Genomic DNA, 21,601 nt, shown 5'->3' with positions numbered 1-21,601 from the left:
AAGCTGACAAGACATAAGAGCATGAGTAGTTCAAATGGCCATCAAGTCTGCTCCATTACTCAATGCAATCATGACTGATCTGATAATCCTCAACTACATTCTCTTGGCTTTTCCCCATAACTCTTGATTCCCTTCAATATACTAACGACCCAGCCTGAACAGTCCTCTACAGTAAAGAATTCCACCTACTCACTAAAGAAGAAATTCCCCGTCTCTGTCTTAAATGGGCAAAGCCTTAGTCTGAGATTCTGCCCTCTGGTCCTAGATTTTCCCACATTGAGAAACACCTTTCCACATAGAGTCATAGAGATGTACAGACCCTTCGGTCCAACCCGTCCATGCTGACCAGATATCCCAATCCAATCTAGTCTCACCTGCCAGCACCCGGCCTATATCACTCCAAACCCTTCCTATTCATATACCCATCCAAATGCCTCTTAAATATTGCAATTGTACCAGCCTCCACTGACTACTCCTCAAAGAGTTTTCAATAAGGGCATTTCTCATTCTTCTGAACTCCAATGAGTACTGATCCAACCTACTCAGCCTGCCCTCAATTCCAGCAATTTCTGTTTTTGTTTCTGCACCTGCAGTTCTATAGTTTTTTTTAGTGCTTAAGATCAGCTGCTTTGGTGATGGAAGGATAACTGCTGGTATAATCCCCCACCCTCAATTTGGCTAAACATCTCAAATTGAGAGACTGGATCTCCAATAGTCCCTCAACATTGCACTGGGAACAGCAATTGGCTTTTGTTCTCATGCCTCTAGAGTGGGACTTTAAATCCTGATGTTAAACTCTTCGGATTAGGTGGTGCTGCTTGAAATAAAAATAAAACGCTGGAACTCACAGCGGGTCAGGCAGCATCCATGGGGAGAGAGCAAGCTGACCTTTGACCTCGAGATGACTCTTCATCAGTGCTGAGCTGTATTCTGATGAAGGTCTAGATTAGAGTGTTGCTGGAAAAGCACAGCAGCTCAGGCAGCATCCGAGGAGCAGGAGAATCGACGTTTCGGGCAAAAGCCCTTCATCAGGATGCTGCCTGGCCGGCTGTGCTTTTCCAGCAACACCACACTCTCGACTCCAAATGTAAGCTTGCTGTCTCTCTCCGGATGCTGTCTGACCCGCTGTGATTTCCAGCATTGTTTTTTCAATACAAAGTCCAGTTCCTACTCGGAGGCGCTCCTTAACTGGTCTCCAAATGGTGCTTCTAGTCAATGGAGAGAGGTTTCTATTCCCTCAATGTGGGTTCAGGTCGACTCCATAGGATTGCTATAATTTGAAAGGTGCAAAGTTTCATTTTTCTGAAAATAAAGAATCCTGATATATTTTCTTACTCAAGATTTATCCTTTCAGCCAATGGCGTATAATTTAAAAAAAAAACACATTGAAACTTGAAGGGTGTTAAATGTTTGAGAGAGGGGATGGCGGTAATCTTACCGTGGAAATAAAAATCGTGAGAGTCTACATAACTGAAAAATCATAACTTCAAGCAAGGATTCCTGTAGCGTTCCCTTAATCACAGCGTCGATTCCCTGCTTAAAACGACGGCCAAAATGCATATCCCAGCCGAGCTCATTCTTGAATGACACTCCACCCACTCCACACCCACACAAACAAAAAACAAACTCTTCCAAATGTCAGTCAAACTCACACAGCATCTCATCCTTGGGATTTCCAAACACACACACACACACACAACACAGACACACGCGCGCGATAAACATCTCGCACCAAATTCAACTCCAAAACTTCGACCCTGGGTTTGGGAGAACATTCTTTTTTTGCTGAAAGAAAGAAGTACAATTTTCTTGGGAAAATCCTCCACAAGTTTTGGAAACCGCTGGAATCGAGGCTGGGTCCCATTTGCTGTCAGTTTCAGGATGATTCTGGGAGTTTCAGGTTGGATAATGCTGTGCCTTTTGGAACTGGCTTCGAGTGCAGAGCAGGTAAGGGGGGCTGTGGGGGTGGGGGGGGGGGGAAGTTGGTGTACCCGGAGACAGGCTCAAGTCATTCTCACTTTATAAACGTATTTGTCCCTTAAACTATGCAGGAGAAATTCGATTTTATAAGATTGTGCAACAAAATAAAAGGGTCCCTACTGCTAATTTGGTTTCCCCGAAGCTGAAGGGTAGTGGAGAGTGTGTTTTTTGCAGGAGGGGTCTCGGTTGGTATGTAAGGAATATCGACCCCCTAACGAATTACGATTCAATGTGATGGAAACCACCCTTAGCGGGGCTGTGTAGTGAATTGTTAACTCTGAGCAAAGTAGCAATCTCTTCATGTCAGGCTCCAGGGGATTTCCCTGGTGAATAAGTTGAAACAGGCACACAGCCATACATCTGATAAGCGTGGTTATCCAGGGTATTTGTTCGTTTATTTATTGCGGGAATGGGATGTGATTTTCGATTTTCCACCCCAATCATATTTAAGCCAGGGGTTCCTCTGGCTCACTCCAAACTGTCTGCAGAAACGTACATTTTCAGACATATTCCCTACTCATCAGATGGCTTCTTTGCACCTTCTGGACAGGTTTTCTCAAATTAATCTCTGTTTCACCGTTTATCCATTTTGCTAATTGGGAATACAGATCTATTCTGTCTTTACTTATGGTTTGATTAGCTTAGACTACCTACAGTGTGGAAACAGATCATTTGGCCCAACAAGTCCACACTGACCCTTTAAAGAGTAACCCACCCAGACCCATTCCCCTACCCTATATTTCCCCTGACTAATGCACCTAACACTGCAGGCAATTTAGCATGGCCAATTCACCTGGCCTGCCCATCCTCGGACTTGGGGAGGAAACCCATGAAGTTCTGGGTCCTCTGCTGTTTGTAATTTTTATTAATGACTTGGAAGAGGGAGTCGAAGGGTGGGTCAGTAAATTTGCAGATGATACGAAGATTGGTGGAGTTGTGGATAATGAGGAGGGCTGTTGTCGACTGCAAAGAGACTTAGATATGATGCAGAGCTGGGCTGAGGAGTGGCAAATGGAGTTCAACCCTGTCAAGTATGAGGTGGTCCATTTTGGAAGGACAAATAAGAATGCGGAATACAGGGTTAAAGGTAGGGTTCTTAGTAAGGTGAAGATGTGGAAGCTTTGGAGAGGGTGCAGAGAAGATTTACCAGGATGTTGCCTGGAATGGAGAATAGGTCGTACGAGGATAGGTTGAGCGTGCTAGGCCTTTTCTCATTGGAACGGCGAAGGATGAGGGGTGTCTTGATAGAGGTTTTTAAGATGATCAGGGGAATAGATAGAGTAGACAGTCAGAAACTTTTTCCCCGGGTACAACAGAGTGTTACAAGGGGACATAAATTTAAGGTGAAGGGTGGAAGGTATAGGGGGGTGTCAGGGGTAGGTTCTTTACCCAGAGAGTGGTGGGGGCATGGAATGCGCTGCCTGTGGGAGTGGCAGAGTCAGAATCATTGGCGACCTTTAAGCGGCAATTGGATAGGTACATGGATGAGTGCTTTAAGCTCGGACAAATATTCGGCACAACATCGTGGGCCGAAGGGCCTGTTCTGTGCTGGATTGTTCTATGTTCTATGTACATGGGGAGAATGTGCAAACTCCACACAGACAGTTGCCCGAGGCGGGAATCGAACCCAGGTCCCTGGCGTTGTGCAGCAGCAGTGCTAACTACTGAGACAAGTGCCACCCATGGTGTATGGTGTTAACGTCTAATTCCCAACTGTGAACTGTAACCCTTTGTTGGCCAGCTGCACACGCGTTTTGACCATTCAGGCTGCTTTACTGAAACGTCCTTTTAGTAAATACACCTGTCAAGTACATTTTACTTATGTTGTGAGACTTCCACTGAAGTTGGTGCATATGACTAAAATAATGTCATTACTAACTATGCATTTGACAGCTCAGACTATTCTAAAGCAGTACCAAAGAGTTCATTACCTTTTCTGACTGTCTCACGATAAATGGGACCATGCACAGGCAGGGCATTACATACTCAGGTCTATAATTCGGGCCCACTAGCCCTAATTCATTTACAGCAGGTACGGGCCAGCACCTGTAATACAACTGTGCCCTGTGTCCTTGCTTCAGCGGAGATACGCACGTCTGTACACAACATGGGTTTGTCTCAAAATCTCTGGTGCCGCATTCCAGAGCATGCAAACACAAGAATGAGGGCACTGTACCACAACGGAGTAATTAAAGAGTGTGTGTTTATGTGGAATTTCAGGCACCATTTATTTTGGCACAAGAAGAGGGCTGCAGATAAAGGACAGGGAGAAGCTGTGATAAACTTAGGCGATTCAGGCTGCTTGTAGTCAGCTGTGGCGGCAAAGAAACAGCTTGTATTTATATCGTGTCTCTCAGCGCCTCAGGACCTTCTGAAGTGCTCCACAGCCAATGAGACAGTTTGCAAGTAGAATCACTGTTTCAATGTAGGAACATGCAGTGGCCTGTATGCACATAGCAAAGTCTCACAAACAGCAAAGAGACATATCGCAGATCATGTGTTTTTGTTGAGGGATTAGCCAGGGAATCAAGGAGAAGTCCACTTCTTCCACAAGATGCGGTAGGACCTTTAAATTGACCTGAAGGGGCCATATGTAATATTTTATCCAAAGTGGAACACCTCCCGAACAGAGCATGACTTCCTTTGTACACTTCTGAGTGTCAGTCTGAATTATACATTTAAGCCTTGGGTTTGGAACGGGGTTAAGGAAGGGAGGGAGTGAGATGAGGGTCACCTTGTGCATTGCCTTAGATGGGAAATGGAGACTTGATACTGCATCAGTACCATTTAAGCTGTAACCTTCTAAAGTGATCTATTGAGTGTTAAAGTGCCTTGTTGTGAATTGCATTACTTTTCAGGGTTGTGCTGAGAAGTTTGTAAAATGATGTGGTGAGTGTTTTGAGAGGGATGGCTGACTGGGAACCTCTGGTTGACCACCACTGGGAGTTCCTTCACTTCCTCCCCCTGAGGGGTGTTTGAAGGCAAAGGGTATTTAATCCCATTAAGCAGCCTCTGCTCTGATTAAGCCTGGATGGAAAGACTCATGGATGGCCTTCCCACCTTGGAGCTAACTGCGGTGCATCTCCGAGAAGGTTCATCCATTCCATACTTTCACATGCTCTTCCTTCAGCCAGTGAACCCCACAATACCCACTTGTCTGTATTTACCTTTCACTGGGCAATCCTCAGACCCATGGCAGCCCTCGGTCTCTGCCATTTGCAATACCAACAGCTTCTAGATCCACTTAAGAGGCTGGATAGCACTTAACTATGGCAAGTCTTTCTCAATGGAGGCAAATGCCAGGTCTCCAGCTGGCACCTAAGATACCAGTCACTGGATTAGATCTGGTTCTCATCTCCAAATCTGTTATGCACTGAGAGAGATGACATAATATGATGAGTTCACCTCCCCGCAGTTAAATTATACAATTAACAGGATGATAATAGTCAAACTAAATGGACCATGATCATTTTTTAAATTTTTGACAATCAATTCCTGCGTTAACGGCACCACCAAGGAATCAAAAACACGTGTTGCTGGAACTTCTGTCTTTATTACTGCCCATGGTACATTCTGTAATCTGGCAGGGAGATTGAAAAGAGGCAATGTGCAGTCATTGGTGAATGCATTCAGTACTGTTCACAGCTTTTTGAGGTCTTGATGCAGTCAGGGACAACATCCAGCAAGACCTGGGCAACATTCAGATTTAAGTTGATAAATAGTATATATTCATGCCACAAGTGCCTGGCAATGGCTATCTCCAACAAAGGAACATCGAAATATCTCTCCTTGACTTTCAAATACATTACCATTGCTGAATTCCTCACTATCCGCATCCTGGGATTACCATTGATAATAGCTGAACTGGAATCGGTATATGAAGTGGCTACAAGGAAAGGCAGAGATTGGGAATTCAGCGACAAGCAACTTACCTCCTGACTTTCTAAGGCCTTTCCAACATCATCAAAGCACAGGTCAGGAGTGTTCTTCACTCTTCTGGATGAGCCCAGCTCCAATAACACTCAACAAGTTCGACACTATCCATGACAAAGCAGCCCACTTGATTGGCACCACATCCACCAGGTTAAATGTTCACTCCATCCACCGTGGTAACAGTATCCATCATATCTATGATATATGGCAACACCTCACCAATACTCCTTCAACAGTATTTTCCGGGCTCAAAATCTCTTCCACTAAGAAGGATAAGGAAGCAGATGTATGGGAAGACCACCAACTGAAAACCACATAGCATTCTGACTTGGAGCAAAATGCTTGTCCTTCACTGTTGCTGGATCAAAATCTTATAACTCTCTTCCTGACAACACTCTGTGTGTCCCTAGAGGCTGAGGACAGCCGTGGTGCACGAATCACCTTCCCAAGGACAATTGGGAACGGACAAGAAGTGCAGGCCCAGCCAGAGAGGTCTACTTCTTTGAAAAATCTTTAAATAAAACATTGCTGCCAGGCTATGCTTCAGGATATGAATATCTTGGAAATATGGTCTTTGGAAAAAAGACAACAACACATTACAAGCAACTCCAGCTCCACATTATAATGTCTAGACTGAATGGTGGGGAATCAACAGTCATAGGATACTATATTGTGAGGAGTACAGAGAATTGAATATCTTAAAGCAATAGCACACTCAAATGAGCAATGAAAAGTAAAGATGAAGATGGAAAATTATGAAGCTATACCAAAAACAGAAAAATGCAGGAGAAACTCAGTAGGTCTGGCAGCATCTGTAGAAAGCAGAGTTAACGCTTTGGATCCAGTCACCCTTTCTCAGATACCTTCTTCGTCAGAAGTTGTGATGTTTTGCAGAACTCTCGTGCCCCCAGAAGAAATCTGTTGCTCACACATTGTCTCCTGTTCCCGTTAGCACTCATTCTAGTGACATCTGATTTGGTAAGTTTGCTTCCAAATCATGTATGCTACTAGGCAATCACTGCAGCTTCATCCTAATCATGTTCAATTTGATAAGGTTGACATCTTACTCTGCAGCATTTACTGGTTCAGAACTTACATTATGTGGTGCTTTTTAGAACCTCAGGACATCCCAAGACACTGTACACTTTTAAGTGCTTTGCAATGTAATCTGAACCTGTTGTAAATACAATAGCCACATAAATTAAGATGAAAAAGATAGCTGTAAGCCTTGGCTCAGTGGTAGGTCCCATGCCTCTGAGTCAAATGGTTTGTATAAAAGTTCAAACTCATTAAAACCTGAGTTCAAAATCTAGGAGAATAGTGTGGGGGAATAGTTCAGTTTAGTACTGAAGGTGTGCTGCATTGTAATTGTTGCAGTCTTTAGGATAAAATTGCCTATCCTCTTGAAGGGATGTATGGGATTTTGTGGCTTTATTTGAAATCAACGCTCTTTGTTTAGATTTAGATTAGATTCCTTACAGTGTGGAAACAGGTCCTTCGGCCCAAGTCCGCACCGGCCCTCCGAAGAGTAACCCACACAGACCCATTTCCCTCTGACTAATACACCTAACACTATGGGCAATTCACCTGAGCTGCACATCTTTGGACTGTGGGAGGAAACCGGAGCACCCAGAAGAAACCCACGCAGTCACGGGGAGAATGTGCAAACTCCACACAGACAGTCACCCAAGGCTGGAATCGAACCTGGGACCCTGGTGCTGTGAGGTAGCAGTGCTAACCACTGAGCCACCGTGCCACTCCATTAAAATAGATAATATAGGCATTAACATACTGCAGTTTGTGGAAGTTTACTATGTGTCATGTTTCCTACTTTACTACAATGTCTGGCCTTCAAACCACTTCATTGGCTGCCATGCTAGGTAAATGCAAGCTCTTTCTTTTATTATACAATAATAAAAAATGGTAAATTAATTATTAGATTAATAAATTAGTTAACATGGGGGAGGCCTCTTCTGGAGTTTAGTGTCCAGTTCTGGTCTCCTTTTATGGAGAAGGATATTATAAGCTGGAGAGGGTTCAGCCCAGGATGTTGCTGGGAATGGAGAGTTTGAGTTATAAGGAGAGGCTGGATAGGCTGCAGCATAGGAGGTTGAGAGGCGATCTTACAGAGGTTTATAAAATAATGAGGAGTATAGATAAGGTGAATGACAGATGTCTTTTCCCCATTGTGGGGGGATTTCAAGACTAGGGGCATATATTTAAGGTGAGAGGAGAAAGATTTTTAAAAAGACTTGTGGGGAGTGGGGGGAGCAGTTTTTTTTTAAACACAGAGAGTGGTTTGTATATGGAATGGACTTCCAGAGGAAATGGTGGATGTGGGTACAGTTGCAACATTTAAAAGGCATTTAGGTAAGTACATGAACAAGAAAGGTTTGGAAGGATATGGGCTAAGTGTAGGCAGGTGGGACGAGTTTCGTTTGGGATTATGGTCGGCGTGGACTGGTTGGACTGAAGAGTATGGTTCCATGTTGCACGAATCCATAACTCAATAATGCTGAGTTAAAGCAACGATATCCCATGTTCCATGCAGTGAGTGAAAGAGTTATTAAAATGGATACACAGATCCTATGGTTTTATTTGTGTATGTCTTTTCATTGTGGAATAGCATTTGATTTCTGCTTTCCAACTAGAACATCCTGCACTACCTAATTGACTTAAAATCTTGAATTTATTGGATATTATAAAAATGGCTCAGCCATTCTTTTCTGAAGAGAGCTTCCATAGCAGCCGACACGAGGCAGCCCAGTACTCTCTGAGAAAACATGTCTCCAGCACCAGACCTGAACATAAGACCTTTCTCAGCCTGATGACAACCTGCTGACCGATCCTTGAAGCAATTGTCTGAGTAGAAGTTTAGCTCTAAAGCCATATGAAGATTAATTAAATATGATGCATATGCTAAATAAACTTAAAAATAACTCATTACAATCTCCCAAGGACTGGTATGTGGCAGGCTCTGATCTCTGAAGTGGATGCTGTCATTATCCTCAGTGGTTTACTCGTGTTGGGCAAAAAGGTTTCCTTTCAAGAACTCTTACCTGACCAAATTGAATCTCACTCAAGAGCTTGTTTTTACTCAGTCCTCTTTCTGAGTGACAGGGACTGCCAGACTGAAATCATATAATTCAAAACAAGGGTTTATTGGCAAGACTTGAGTTTAGAAGGGTCACTGGACTCAAAACATTAACACTGCTTGTCTCTCTCTCTCTCTCTCCAGCACTGTCTGTTTGTATTTCCGAGTCCCAGCACCTGCGGTATTTTCCTTCTGTTTTTGGGTTTCCAGATTCCATGGTTGGACTTAATAATCCCAAGGAGTTCAAAACCCACTGTGGCAGTTTGTGGTTTTGATTTCTGTCCTGAAATGAAAAGCCAGTGTCAGAATGTTAAATGTCATTCTAAAAAAAATCTAATGAGTGTGGTTTTGCTTCCTGTATCCGTTTTGTGGTGGTGCTAAGTATAGAGAGAGGTATGAAGGAAAATGCTGAAAACCACCCATGCCAGACCCTATCATTACCCATCCTTTGAATATGAATACCTTTTTAATAAAACTCATACCTGAATTACGGATCTTCCTGTGAAGATGCCATTTATTTCTCCCATCTAGTGTGCAATCGATTGCCACATTGCCAACAATATTTCAAAAATGCATCCTTGCCAGAATGGCTTTTGGGAGGGAGTGGTTACGAAATATGTTTTATAAATACAAGGTCTGCCTTTTCAACGTTTTGTAATAGTTTATAAGAGACTTATCAATATGGAGTCAATACTTGCATAACATTGGTGGGATCATGCAGTGATACAGAAGGGTTTAATTATATCTGTGCTTGATTATAGAGAATGCCAATTAGCTCACAGCAGAAACTCTGGGATGTGCAGATTGCAATTTGCTTCATGTCCGACTAAAAATAACACACAAGGAATTAAAGTTCACAAAGTGGGTTAGCGTGTTGTACCTAGACTGGTATAACAGCACTGGAAGCCTTAGAGTGCCAATGGGGCCTGTGTGCAGCCAAAGTCTAGCTAGGCCCTGGCAAGTTGTGACTGCTGTAGCTTGTCTATGTTTGCCACTGGGTTATGTCACTGTTCCTGAGGGTAATTTGAATGAGTGAATGGTGTGATCTCAATGCCTAATTTATTTTTGTGTGTGCTGTGGGGGTGTTTATAGATGTCGGAAGGGTTCCTGTTGCACAGGCCTCTATGGACGACTCCACGCAGCTTGAGAGTGTTAAAATGAGATCATTTTTGTGTTCCACTGGGAGGTGTCAGCTGTATCTAAGTTGGTTAGAGACAAAAAAAAACTGCAGATGGTGAAATCCAAAGTAGACAGGCAAGATGCTGGAAGAATACAGCAAGCCGGGCAGCATCAGGAGGTGGAGAGGTCAATGTTTCCTGAAACATCGACTTCTCCACCTCCTGATACTGCCTAGCTTGCTGTGTTCTTCCAGCCTCCTGCCTGTCGAGCTCAGTTGCAAAAGAACTTAAGACCATAAGAACTCAGAGCAGGAGTAGGCCCTCCGGCCTTTTGAGCCTGCCCCACCATTCGATAAGATCATGGCTGAACTTTTCATGGACTCAGATTCACTAACCCGGCCTCTCACCATGTCTCTTAATTCCTTTATTGTTAAATAAAACTCTACCTTACCTTTAAAAATGTTTACTGAAGTAGCATCAACTACTTCCCTGGGCAAGGAATTCCATAGGTTTACAACTTCCTGGGTGAAGAAGTTCCTTCTCAATTCAGTCCAAAATCTGCTCCCTCTAATTTTGAGGCTATGCCCTCTTGTCCTAGTTACACCTGCCAGTGGAAACATTCTCCCTACTTCTGTCTTATCTATTCCCTTCATAATTTCATGTTTCTATAAGATTCCCCCCTCAATCTTCTGAATGCCAATGAATATAATCCCAATCTACTCAGTCTCTCCTCATAAACCAACCCCCTCTGGAATAACCCAGTGAACCTCCTGTGCACCCCCGCCAGTGCAAGTACATATTTCTCAGGTGAGGAGACCAAAACTGCACACAGTACACCAAGTGTGGCCTCACTAGCACCTTGCACAGCTGCAACGTAACCTGTCTGCTTTTGAACTCAACCTCTTTAAAAATGAAGGACAAAATTCTATTTCCCTTCCTAATTACTTGTTGAACCTTCTGTGATTCATGCACAAGGACACCCAAGTCCCTCTGCATAGAAGCATGCTGCAACGTTTTGCCATTCAAGTAATAATCCTTTTTACTCTTACTCCTATCAAAACGTCTGACTTCACATTTATTTATATTGTATTCCATCTGCCAGATCTTTGCCCACTCACTCAATGTATCTATGTTCCTCTGCAAAGTTTCCCAGTCCTCTGCATGCTTTGCTCTGTCACTCATCCTAGTGTCATCAGCAAACTTCGACACTGTACATGTAGTCCCAACTCCAAATCATCTATCTAATTTGTAATTAATTGTGGTGCCAATACCGGTCCCTGAGGCATACCGCTAGTCACTGATTGCCAGCCAGAATAGCACGCATTTATCCCCACTCTTTGCTTCCTGTTAGTCAACCAATCCTCGGTCTATGCTAATACTTTACCCCTAACACCATGCATCCTTATCATCAGTTGGTAGCATTTTCACTGATAAGGGACTCATTCCAGAGACCTGAGCACAACCTCCAGGCTGATACTCTTGTGCATGCTTGAGACAGTGTTGCATGGGTGGAAAATGCTGTCTTTTGGGCAGAACATTGAAAAATTTTGGATGAATATCAATTTTGTTTCCAATTTCCATCCTGCTTTCATCTTCATCTGGTCCATCTTTGACTCTTCCATTCCTTGACTTCTGTTTTCATTTCTCATGCTAGGTTGTCCATTAGTATCCACTGCAAACCCCGCCTCCCACATTTAATTCCTTGCACCCTGCACCCTTTAAGGACTTCATTCCATTCTCCCAGTTTCTCTGTCTCCATCGCTTCTGTTCAGACAGAATGCTACCATTCACAAGGATGATTCTGACATACCTTCAGCTCCCCCCATGGTTAATAGCCCCTCAGCTATGTCCAAGATATTTCCCACTCTTTTGATCTCATCCCTTTCCCTTCCTACTACCAGAACAATGAGAGACTTCCCCTTATCCTCACTTTCCACCTCACCAATTTCTCCACACTGAATGGATCATCCTTCATCATTTCCGTCATATTCAGTAAGTTATCCCCAGCAAGCACACCTTTCCCTCACCCGATTGTATTTCACATGGATTGTTGACTCCGCGGTACCCTCGTCCATTCCTCTATTCTGCCCATCACCTGTTTACCCTCCCTGGCATGCCACCTTCCCATGCAATCACAGAAGATACCACACTTTCCCTTTTAGTCACTGACCAAACCCCAAAACAAAACTTTCAGGTGAAGCTGTGATTTACTTCTTTCACTCTAGTCCACTGAATCCGCTGCTAAAGGTTCAGTCTCCTCTATGTTGATGAGACCAAAGGCAGAATGAGTGACTGCTTTGCGGAATATGTCTGCTAACATGACCCCAATTTTCTGCTTGTTGCCATTTTGACACGCTGTCTTTCTCTCCTGCGAGTATCTCTGCCCGCAGTTTGCTGCCATGTTCCAGAGGAATCCAATGCAAGCTGGCAGACCAGCACTTTGCTTTCTAGTTAAACATTTTATAGTTTTCTGGATTCATCAGTTGAATTCAACAACTTTAGACCATGAACTCTGTCCTCCATTTACCTCATTAATGCCTCCTTTCTATACAATTAGCACTCCAAAGGGTTTAGAGGGATATGGGCCAAGTTCTGGCAAATGGGACTAGATTGGGTCGGGATATCTGGTCAGCATGGACGAGTTGGACCGAAGGGTCTGTTTCTGTGCTGGACATCTCTATGACTCTATGACTATGACACTCTCTTTGCCTTTTACCCTGGCTACCTTTCTCATCTATTCCACTTGTCCTTCCTTTCTCCTCTTTCCCACGCACTCCCTTTATTCTGCAGAATAATGACCATCACCTCACCAGCCTCCTGCAGAGGACTATTGGACTATTAAACTATTGGACAATTGAAATAAGAGCAGTTCTCCCTGATGACCTGACCAATATTTATCCCTCAATATCACTAACAAAGGTGGCCTAATTATTATCATAATGCTGCTTGTGAGAGTTTGATGTATGCAAATTATCAGGCATGTTTACTGAATTGCAACCATGATGATACTTCTAAAGCATTTTGCTGATTGAAATAAAAATCTTTGCAATATCCTGTGGCAATGGATGGTGCTATATACATGGAGTTCTTTGTTTTCTGTAAAATCTCAAACAGGTTCTGGGATTTTCTCATGTACTAGACTGATATAGTCAGCATGTATTGTGTGACAGTTCATTCTTCATGGGGTGGGTACTTCAAGGGAACTGAGAAAACCCCAGTGGACCCTTTCTAAGCTTTCAGTGTAAACATTCGGCTTTGAAACCACTGTGCTATTTTGTACAGGAAATCAAACAATTCATTCTCATTTATTACTATCAAGGAATGACTATGACCATCAACTTGTCTGCTAATTCTTCAATGGAAAGCATTAAGGAGACTAGTGTTCAATGTTTCTAATTATGTGCTTTCTTTCAGTCAGCCAAAGCAAGGGCTGTTCGCATAGCCATTCTTCTAAGCATTCCATTTCTGTGTTTATTCTGCCTTTCTTAAGGAGACCTCTCAGTGCAAATAGTCATTTGGAAGCTCCTGTGAATCTTTCTTCTTTCTTGGATCATCCTGCAGTGAGTTCAGGTTACTTGAGAAATGTCCTTCACATCTCTCCAGATGGTTAGGGTGATGGTCATGTCATCTGCTGAAATTGCCATAAATGAAGGAGATGATGAAGACTTGAGTTGAGTTATTAGATAATTGTTCTTGGCAACATTTACCAATATGTCTGTGGTGCCATGTCTGTACAGCTGTATAATGTCAATGGGTTTTTTAAAAAATATGGACATAACTCTTTGTGATTCCAGTTTGCTTGGGTGTTGGATGGAACAAAAATTGCCCAGCATTCCTTGAGTAAGAAGTTTGTGGGAACTAGACTGATGCTCCTGGCACAGTACTGAGGGAGTGCTGCGCTGTCTTGAGGTTCTGTCTTTTGAATCATGTGTTAAAGCCTCCATCCATCCGATGTGGAGGTTAGAGAACTCGCAATATCGTTTCTTTGAAAGAGCTGGGGAGTTATTTCTGGTGTTTTGGTCAATACTTATCCTTCCACTAAAATCACTAGAACAAATTAAGAATACAAAATTCATCAGATCTGGCAGCATCTATGGAAAAAGAAACAAAATTAATGTTTCAGGTCCGATGTGACTTCTTTTAAGGATTTGCTTCAGAACTTTGCTGTTACTAAAACAAATTATTAGACTATTTTCACATTGCTGTTGAAGAGAGTTTTGCTGTGCGCAAATTTATGATTACATTTTCTTGACCACAGCAGTGACAACATTGATGTGCTTTATTGAGTGCAAACATGGTGTAAAAGGTGCTAAATATGGACAGTTCTGAATGATTCTGATAGAAACGGAAATAACTTCACAGAGGCCGATAGCCCAACACTAATTCACCCTTTATTTACACGTGGGGAGTCCTTACATCTCCCTCAGAGCCAGCTTGCAGAGTGAACAGGATGTCTGGCACTCCTTTTTTTTCTTTTTTTTCTTTTTTCTTTCTTTTTCCCTTTTTACCCCCCCACACCTCCGCCTAACTGCGGTAGTGCTTATTTTTCCCCAGCATCCAAGTTTGTGTGTGTGCAGGTGTGAGACACAGTGAAAGACACAAGGTGCATGAATCTTTATTCAATTTTCCACCATCAGGAAGAAAGGAAAGACACGAGTGGCCTGTGACAAGCAGTGCCCTACACATCAAGGGCAATGCTGTGTGATCAAACAGTGAAGGGGAGGGCAGGGATGACAGAGAAATAGAGTTGGAGGGGGAAATAATGCACTCCACTCCCTGTGGTGTCCACCTCTCCCTGATCACTCCTGTTTTTTTTTTATTTTGTGAAGCCTCCTGTTTATTTTTTTCTTTTTTTTTATTTAACCCCTACACTACCACCTAAGTGCGGTAGTGCTTATATTTTCCCCAGCACCCATGGTGTGTGTGTGTGCAGGTGTGAGACACAGTGAAAGACAGAAAGTGAATGAATCTTTATTCAATTTCCACCACCAGGAAGATAGGAAAACACCCGAGTGGCCAGTGACAAACACTGCCCTTCCCATAAAAGGACAATGCTCTGTGATCAAAACTGTGAAGGGGAGGGCAGGGATTACATAGAAATAGAGTTGGAGGGGGAAATAATGCACTCCACTCCCTGCGGTGTCCACCTCTCCCTGATCACTCCTGTTTTTTTTTTCTTTCTCTTTTTTTTTCTTGAATTTAACCCCCACACTACCACCTAAGTGCGGTAGTGCTTATTTTTTTCCCCAGCACCCATGGTGTGTCTGTGCAGGGGTGAGACACAGTGAAAGACACAAAGTGCACGAATCTTTATTCAAATTCCACCACCAGGAAGATAGGAAAACACCCGGGTGGCCAGTGACAAACACTGCCCTTCCCATAAAAGGACAATGCTGTGTGATCAAAACAGTGAAGGGGAGGGCAGGAATTACATAGAAATAGAGTTGGAGGGGGAAATAATGCACGCCACTCCCTGCGGTGTCCACCTCTCCCTGATCACTCCTGTTTTTATCTGTCAGCCCGGGCTCCCTGATTGGACCAGACTAACAGCCCCAATCAGGGAACTCAAATTCTATGAAGTTCACCTGGCTGACCTCATTCCAATCACTACATCCCTCCCTGTCTGAGTCTGAGGACCTAGGCCGGGACTTTATTTTGTAGCTCCTCCTGGGGTGTTTTAACACCAGCTCAGATTCCTCAACCTCTGCATCTGATACGGGCGGAGTGTTATGCACAGTAGTTGAGGAGAAAGTGAGGTCTGCAGATGCTGGAGATCAGAGATGGAAATGTGTTGCTGGAAAAGCGCAGCAGGTCAGGCAGCATCTAGGGAACAGGAGAATCGACGTTTCGGGCATTAGCCCTTCTTCAGGAATCCCCAGTACAGTAGTTCTCCTGTTATGCCCAGAGCATTTGGGAAGGAATTCATTCTCCTCTTCAGGCAGCAGTAGTGTCAAGGCAGCAACTTTCACCATGTCCATCTCAGATTCTGAGGTATCTTCAACACATGACAGCGAGAGAGAATCCACGGGGTCTGGAACAGTCAGAAAGGCTGTCGAGGAGCCAAGCATGTTTTGCTCTCGCACCATTTGTGAGTTTCATATGATTCATGTGCATGTTCAGGACCATCGGACTTACCCGAACTTCATACATAACAGGACCTGACCTCACATCGACCATGCCTCTTACCCATGCAGGGCCATTCCTGTGGTTCCTACACATAAATTCTGTCCCCTAAATTAAACCATATCTCTCACTTAGCAAGTTTTGTTTCCAGCTTTGATGTTTCTGATGCCATTTCACTCTCTCCCCCAGGTTCAGGAAGATCAGATTTAACCTGGTGCAGGATCACTCATTAGCAACTCTGCTGGAGCTATCCCTGTAGTTGCATGAGGGTTGGTCCTATAATCAAGTAGGAAGCAGGACAACTTGGTACCTAGTGAAGTTGTAGGCTGTTTCTTTAAGCCTGCCTTCAAAAGTTTGCACTGCTTTTTTTCTGCCAGACCATTGGATGATGGATAGTATGGAGCTGTCCTTACTGATCAATACCATTCAACTTTAGGAAATTCTCAAATTTCCTGCTGGTAAATGCCTGTTACCTGTGACCACCACTTCTGGAAGTCCATATATTGCAAAAGATGTATGCAGCTTTTCTAGCATCCTGGCATTTGACCAACTCTATGCATATCCGGCCATTTTGAGTGGGTGTCCACAATGACTAAGAACATTGAACCCATAAAAGTGCCTTCATCATCGATGTGTAACTGAGTCCAATGTTTACCCAGTCATTTTCACAAATGTGGGGGAGCTGCTGGCAATAATTTTTGTCCATGCTGGCACTCTCGGCACTGCCTCACCAATTCAGCTATGTTGTTATCCAAGCTGGCCACCTGACGTAATGTCTTGCCAACATCGTCATTTTGGAAACCCCTAGATGAACCTAATGGAGCTCAGCCAATATCTGGTGACGATCTTTGCATGGCATGATCACTCTTGCTCCCATAATAATATGCCATCCTCTGCATTGATCTGGTCTCTCCAGGTCCAAAAGGATTTCAGGTTGTAACAGCCCTGTGGATTCCCCCCAGCACCACCCAAATGTTCCAGTTTTGTTAGAACAGGATATTTCTGTGCCCAAAGTCTGATGTTGTCAGCTGTGACTGGAAGTGTGTCCAGAAAATTTAAAACCATTACAGACTCTTCCAGTGTCAGCACCACCAGTGGTATATCTGCCAGCGGGAAGTGGCTCAATGCAGCCACATTTACTCTTTGGCCTTCCAGACGGTATTGAAACTTGAAAGATCACTGAACTATGCGTTGAGCTTTTTTTTGATTATCTTGTGGAATGTGAGTGCTCCTGACAAAGCAGGATTTATTGACCACCATTAATGGCCCTTGAGAAATACGATGAATTACCTTCTTAAACCATTGCAGTCAGTGAGAAGCAGATCCGTGCAGAATGCTCTTAGGAAGAGAGTTCTAGGAGTTTGAGCTGACTGCAATGCAGGAATGGTAATATAGTGCCAAATGGTGTATGAACAAGAGGAGAATTTACAGTTTCCACACATTTGCTGCCTTTGCCCTTCTTGGTGGTAGTGGTGTTATATTTGGAAGATCATGATGAAGAAGATGTGTTGCGTGTTGTAAATGGTAGATAATGTGCCGATAGTGAAAGAACTGAGTATTGAAGTGATGGTTGGGTTGCACTTTGACCTCATTGACCTTTGGCCTGCTTTATTGTAGCTGATGCATCCTTCTTGAGTATTGTTGGAACTGTATCCCTCGAGGAAAGTGGAGCATATTCCATCACACTCACCCCTGACTTGTGCCTTGTAGACTCTGCGGAATCGGGAGTTGAGATATGTGCTATAAATTTCCCAGCCTCTGACCTGCTCTTGTCAGTACAGTATTTAATAATGTGGAGAGTTAGGTTTATTCAGAGTTGATCCTGCGGTCAAGTATGGTTTATTTCGTATTGACTCTCAGCTAAGAATATGACCAACTGGGCCACAGCTAACATTCCCCATCTTTCATACAAATGTGGATGATTTGACAACGCACAAATAAGTCGGATTTTTGAGGTGGAACCATGTGGATTCCTTCAAAGCAAGACAAAGCTTTTGCTTTGGTTTCTTTTAGAGTTCCTTTCTTTTCCTGTGTCTGACCATACAATTCACCTTCCGCAGCTGGTTTCTGGTATGCCTAGGCCAAATAGCTACTTTACTACACAACCTCACACAGACAGTGTTGAATTTTCACCCGCACAGCCAAGAAAAGTTCCATTCTGTTGAATTTCCCATGGCCCTTTTTCAATAGGAGTTCTAAATGGTGGTCAGAATTAACAATGCTGATAGTTTTATTGTCTCCCGAACTCAGGGGCTATTTCCAGCTAGTCCTGCATCTGCTGCCTTGGCTATGTAGGGACTGAGATGAGTCAAGATACCTTCACTCAAAGGGGAACGAACCTGTAGAATTCTTTACCACAGAAGGCTTTGAAGACCAGAGCACTGAATATATTAAGGAGAGAGATAAATTTCCAGGCATTAAAGACACAAAGGGGAACCAAAAATATGGCATTGGGACAGAGCATCAGCCATGATTTATTGAATGGTGGAGCAGGCTTGAAGGGCTGAATGGCCTACTCCTGCTACTACTTTATGTTTTAATAGCAAGAACTTGAATTACCTAACATCTTTTTTTTGTAGTAAAATGCCCTACATCATAACGCGGAGCAATACCAGATGTAATTTGACACCAATTTGCAAGAAGTGATATTAGGGCAGGAATAAGTTTCAAGGAGTGATTGAAAGGAGAGAGAGGTGAGGAGGCAGTGACAGTCAGGGAGTCAAGGACCTGTACAGACAAATGCACGGCGGCTCAATGATTAGCACTGCTGCCTCACAGCACCAGGGTTCGATTCCCGCCTCAGGCAACTGTCTGTATGGAGTTTGCACATTATGCTCGTGTCTGCGTGGCTCTCCACCGGGTGCTCCAGTTTCCTCCCACAATCCAAAACATGTGCAGTTCAGGTGAATTGGCCGTGCTAAATTGCCCAAAGAGTTAGGTGCGTCCGTCAGGGTAGGGGAATGGGTCTGGTTGGGTTACTCTTCGGAAGGTTGGTGTGGATTTGTTGGGTCGAAGGACCTGTTTCCATACTACAGGGAAAGTCACCAAAGTGTAACCAGAGGAAGTCAGGATGCGCAAGAGGTCCGAATTGTGATGCCTCAAAGTTTGAACTCTCACATTTGTGCTGACATGCCGCATGGCCGTGCACATCCCAAACTCTGTAACTTCAGTCAGCCCAACAACCGCCCAGGGTCTATGTAACCTCAGTGGGCACGACAGCCCTTCAGAGTCTGTGTAACTTCAGTCAGTGTGACAGCCCTTCAGAGTCTGTGTCACTTCAGTCACTGGGACAGCCCTTCAGAGTCTGCGTAACTTCAGTCAGTGCAACAGCCCTTCAGAGTCTGTGTAACTTCAGTCAGTGTGACAGTCCGCCAGAGTCTGTGTAACTTCAGTTGCCCGACAGCTCTCCAGAGTCTATGTAACTTCAGTCAGTGTGACAGCCTTTCTGGGTCTGTGTAACTTCAGTCAGCGTGACAGCACTCCAGAGTCTGTGTAACTTCAGTCAGTGCGACAGCCCTTTAGAGTCTGTGCAACTTCAGTCGCCTGACAGCTCTCCAGAGTCTGTGTAACTTCAATCAGTGCGACAGCTCTCCAGAGCCTGTGTAACGTCAGTCAGTCAGAGAACCCTTCAGAGTCTGTGTAACTTTAGACAGCACGAAAGACCTCCAGAATCTTTGCAACTTCAGTTAGTGTGACTGCCCTCCAGAATCTGTGTAACTTCAGTCACCTGACAGCCTTCCAGTCTGTGTAACTTCAGTCAGCGTGACAGCCCTCCAGAGTCTGTGTGACTTCAGTCAGTGTGACAGTGCTCCAGAGTCTGTGTAACTTCAGTCATTGTGACAGCCCTCCAGAGTCTGTGTAACTTCAGTCAGTGTGACAGCCCTTCAGAGTCTGTGTCACTTCAGTCACTGGGACAGCCCTTCAGAGTCTGCGTAACTTCAGTCAGCACCACAGCCCTCCAGAGTCTGTGTAACTTCAGTCAGTGTGACAGCCCTCCAGAGTCTCTGTAAATTCAGTCAGCACCACAGCCCTCCAGAGTCTGTGTAACTTCAGTCAGTGTGACAGCCCTCCAGGGTCTGTGTAACTTCAGTCAGTGCGACAGACCTCCAGAGTCTGTGTAACTTCAGTCAGTGTGACAGCCCTCCAGAGTCTGTGTAACTTCAGTCAGTGCGACAGCCCTCCAGAGTCTGTGTAACTTCAGTCAGTGTGACAGCCCTCCAGAGTCTGTGTAACTTCAGTCAGTGTGACAGCCCTCCAGAGTCTGTGTAACTTCACTCAGTGTGACAGCCCTCCAGAGTCTGTGTAACTTCAGTCATTGTGACAGCCCTTCAGAGTCTGTGAAACTTCAGTCAGTGTGACAGCCCTCCAGAATCTGTGCAACTTCAGTCATTGTGACAGCCCTCCAGAATCTGTGTGACTTCAGTCTGTGTGACCGGGCTCCAGAGTCTGTGTAACTTCAGTCATTGTGACAGCCCTCCAGAGTCTGTGTAACTTCAGTCAGTGCGACAGCCCATCAGAGTCTGTGTAACTACAGTCAGTGTGACAGCCCTCCAGAGTCTGTGTAACTTCAGTCAGTGTGACAGCCCTTCAAAGTCTGTGTAACTTCAGTCAGTGTGACAGTCCTCCAGAATCTGTATAAGCTCAGTCAGTGTGAGAGCCCTTCAGAGTCTGTGTGACTTCTGTCAGTGTGACAGCCCTCCAGAGACTGTGACTTCCGTCAGTACCACAGCCCTCCAGACTCTGTGTAACTTCAGTCAGTGTGACAGCCCTCCAGAGTCTGAGTAACTTCAGTCTGCACCACAGCCCTTCAGTGTCCGTGTAACTTCAGTCAGTGTGACAGCCCTCCACAGTCTGTGTAACTTCAGTCTGCACCACAGCCCTTCAGTGTCCGTGTAACTTCAGTCAGTGTGATAGCCCTCCAGAGTCAGTGTAGCTTCAGTCAGCACCACAGCCCTCCAGAGTCTGTGTAACTTAAGTCAGCACCACAGCCCTCCAGAGTCTGTGTAACTTCACTCAGTGCCACAGCCCTCCAGAGCCTGTGTAACTTCAATCAGTGCAACAGCCCTCCAGAGTCTGTGTAACTTCAGTCAGTGTGACAGTTTTCCAGATTCTGTGTAACTTCAGTCAGTGTGAGAGACCTCCAGAGTCTGTGTAACTTCAGTGAGCACGACAGCCCTCCAAAATCGGTGTAACTTCAGTCAGTCTGAGAGCCCTTCAGAATCTGTGTAACTTTAGACAGCGCGACAGACCTCCAGAATCTTTGCAACATCAGTCAGTGTGACAGCCCACCAGAGTCTGTGTAACTTCAGTCAGTGTGAACGACCTTCAGGATCTGTGTAACTTCAGTCAGCGT

General features: G+C 44.4%; 1 protein-coding gene across 2 annotated transcripts in view; it reads left to right on the top strand.

The window, feature by feature from the left end:
• Window positions 1–1,684: 1,684 nt before the first annotated feature.
• LOC122553990 (fibulin-7-like) overlaps window positions 1,685–21,601 on the top strand; it is a 58,064-nt gene continuing 38,147 nt past the window's right edge. For both annotated transcript variants that reach the window (XM_043698477.1, XM_043698476.1), the window contains exon 1: window positions 1,685–1,947. In XM_043698477.1, the coding sequence (XP_043554412.1) occupies window positions 1,882–1,947 (66 nt within the window). In that variant the 5' untranslated portion in view covers window positions 1,685–1,881. The remainder of the gene's footprint in view (window positions 1,948–21,601) is intronic.

This window comes from Chiloscyllium plagiosum, chromosome 10 (assembly GCF_004010195.1).
Source record: "Chiloscyllium plagiosum isolate BGI_BamShark_2017 chromosome 10, ASM401019v2, whole genome shotgun sequence".
Taxonomy (NCBI): domain Eukaryota; kingdom Metazoa; phylum Chordata; class Chondrichthyes; order Orectolobiformes; family Hemiscylliidae; genus Chiloscyllium; species Chiloscyllium plagiosum.
The sequence above is the reverse complement of the archived record's forward strand: the minus strand, read 5'-3'. Positions and strand labels throughout refer to the sequence as shown.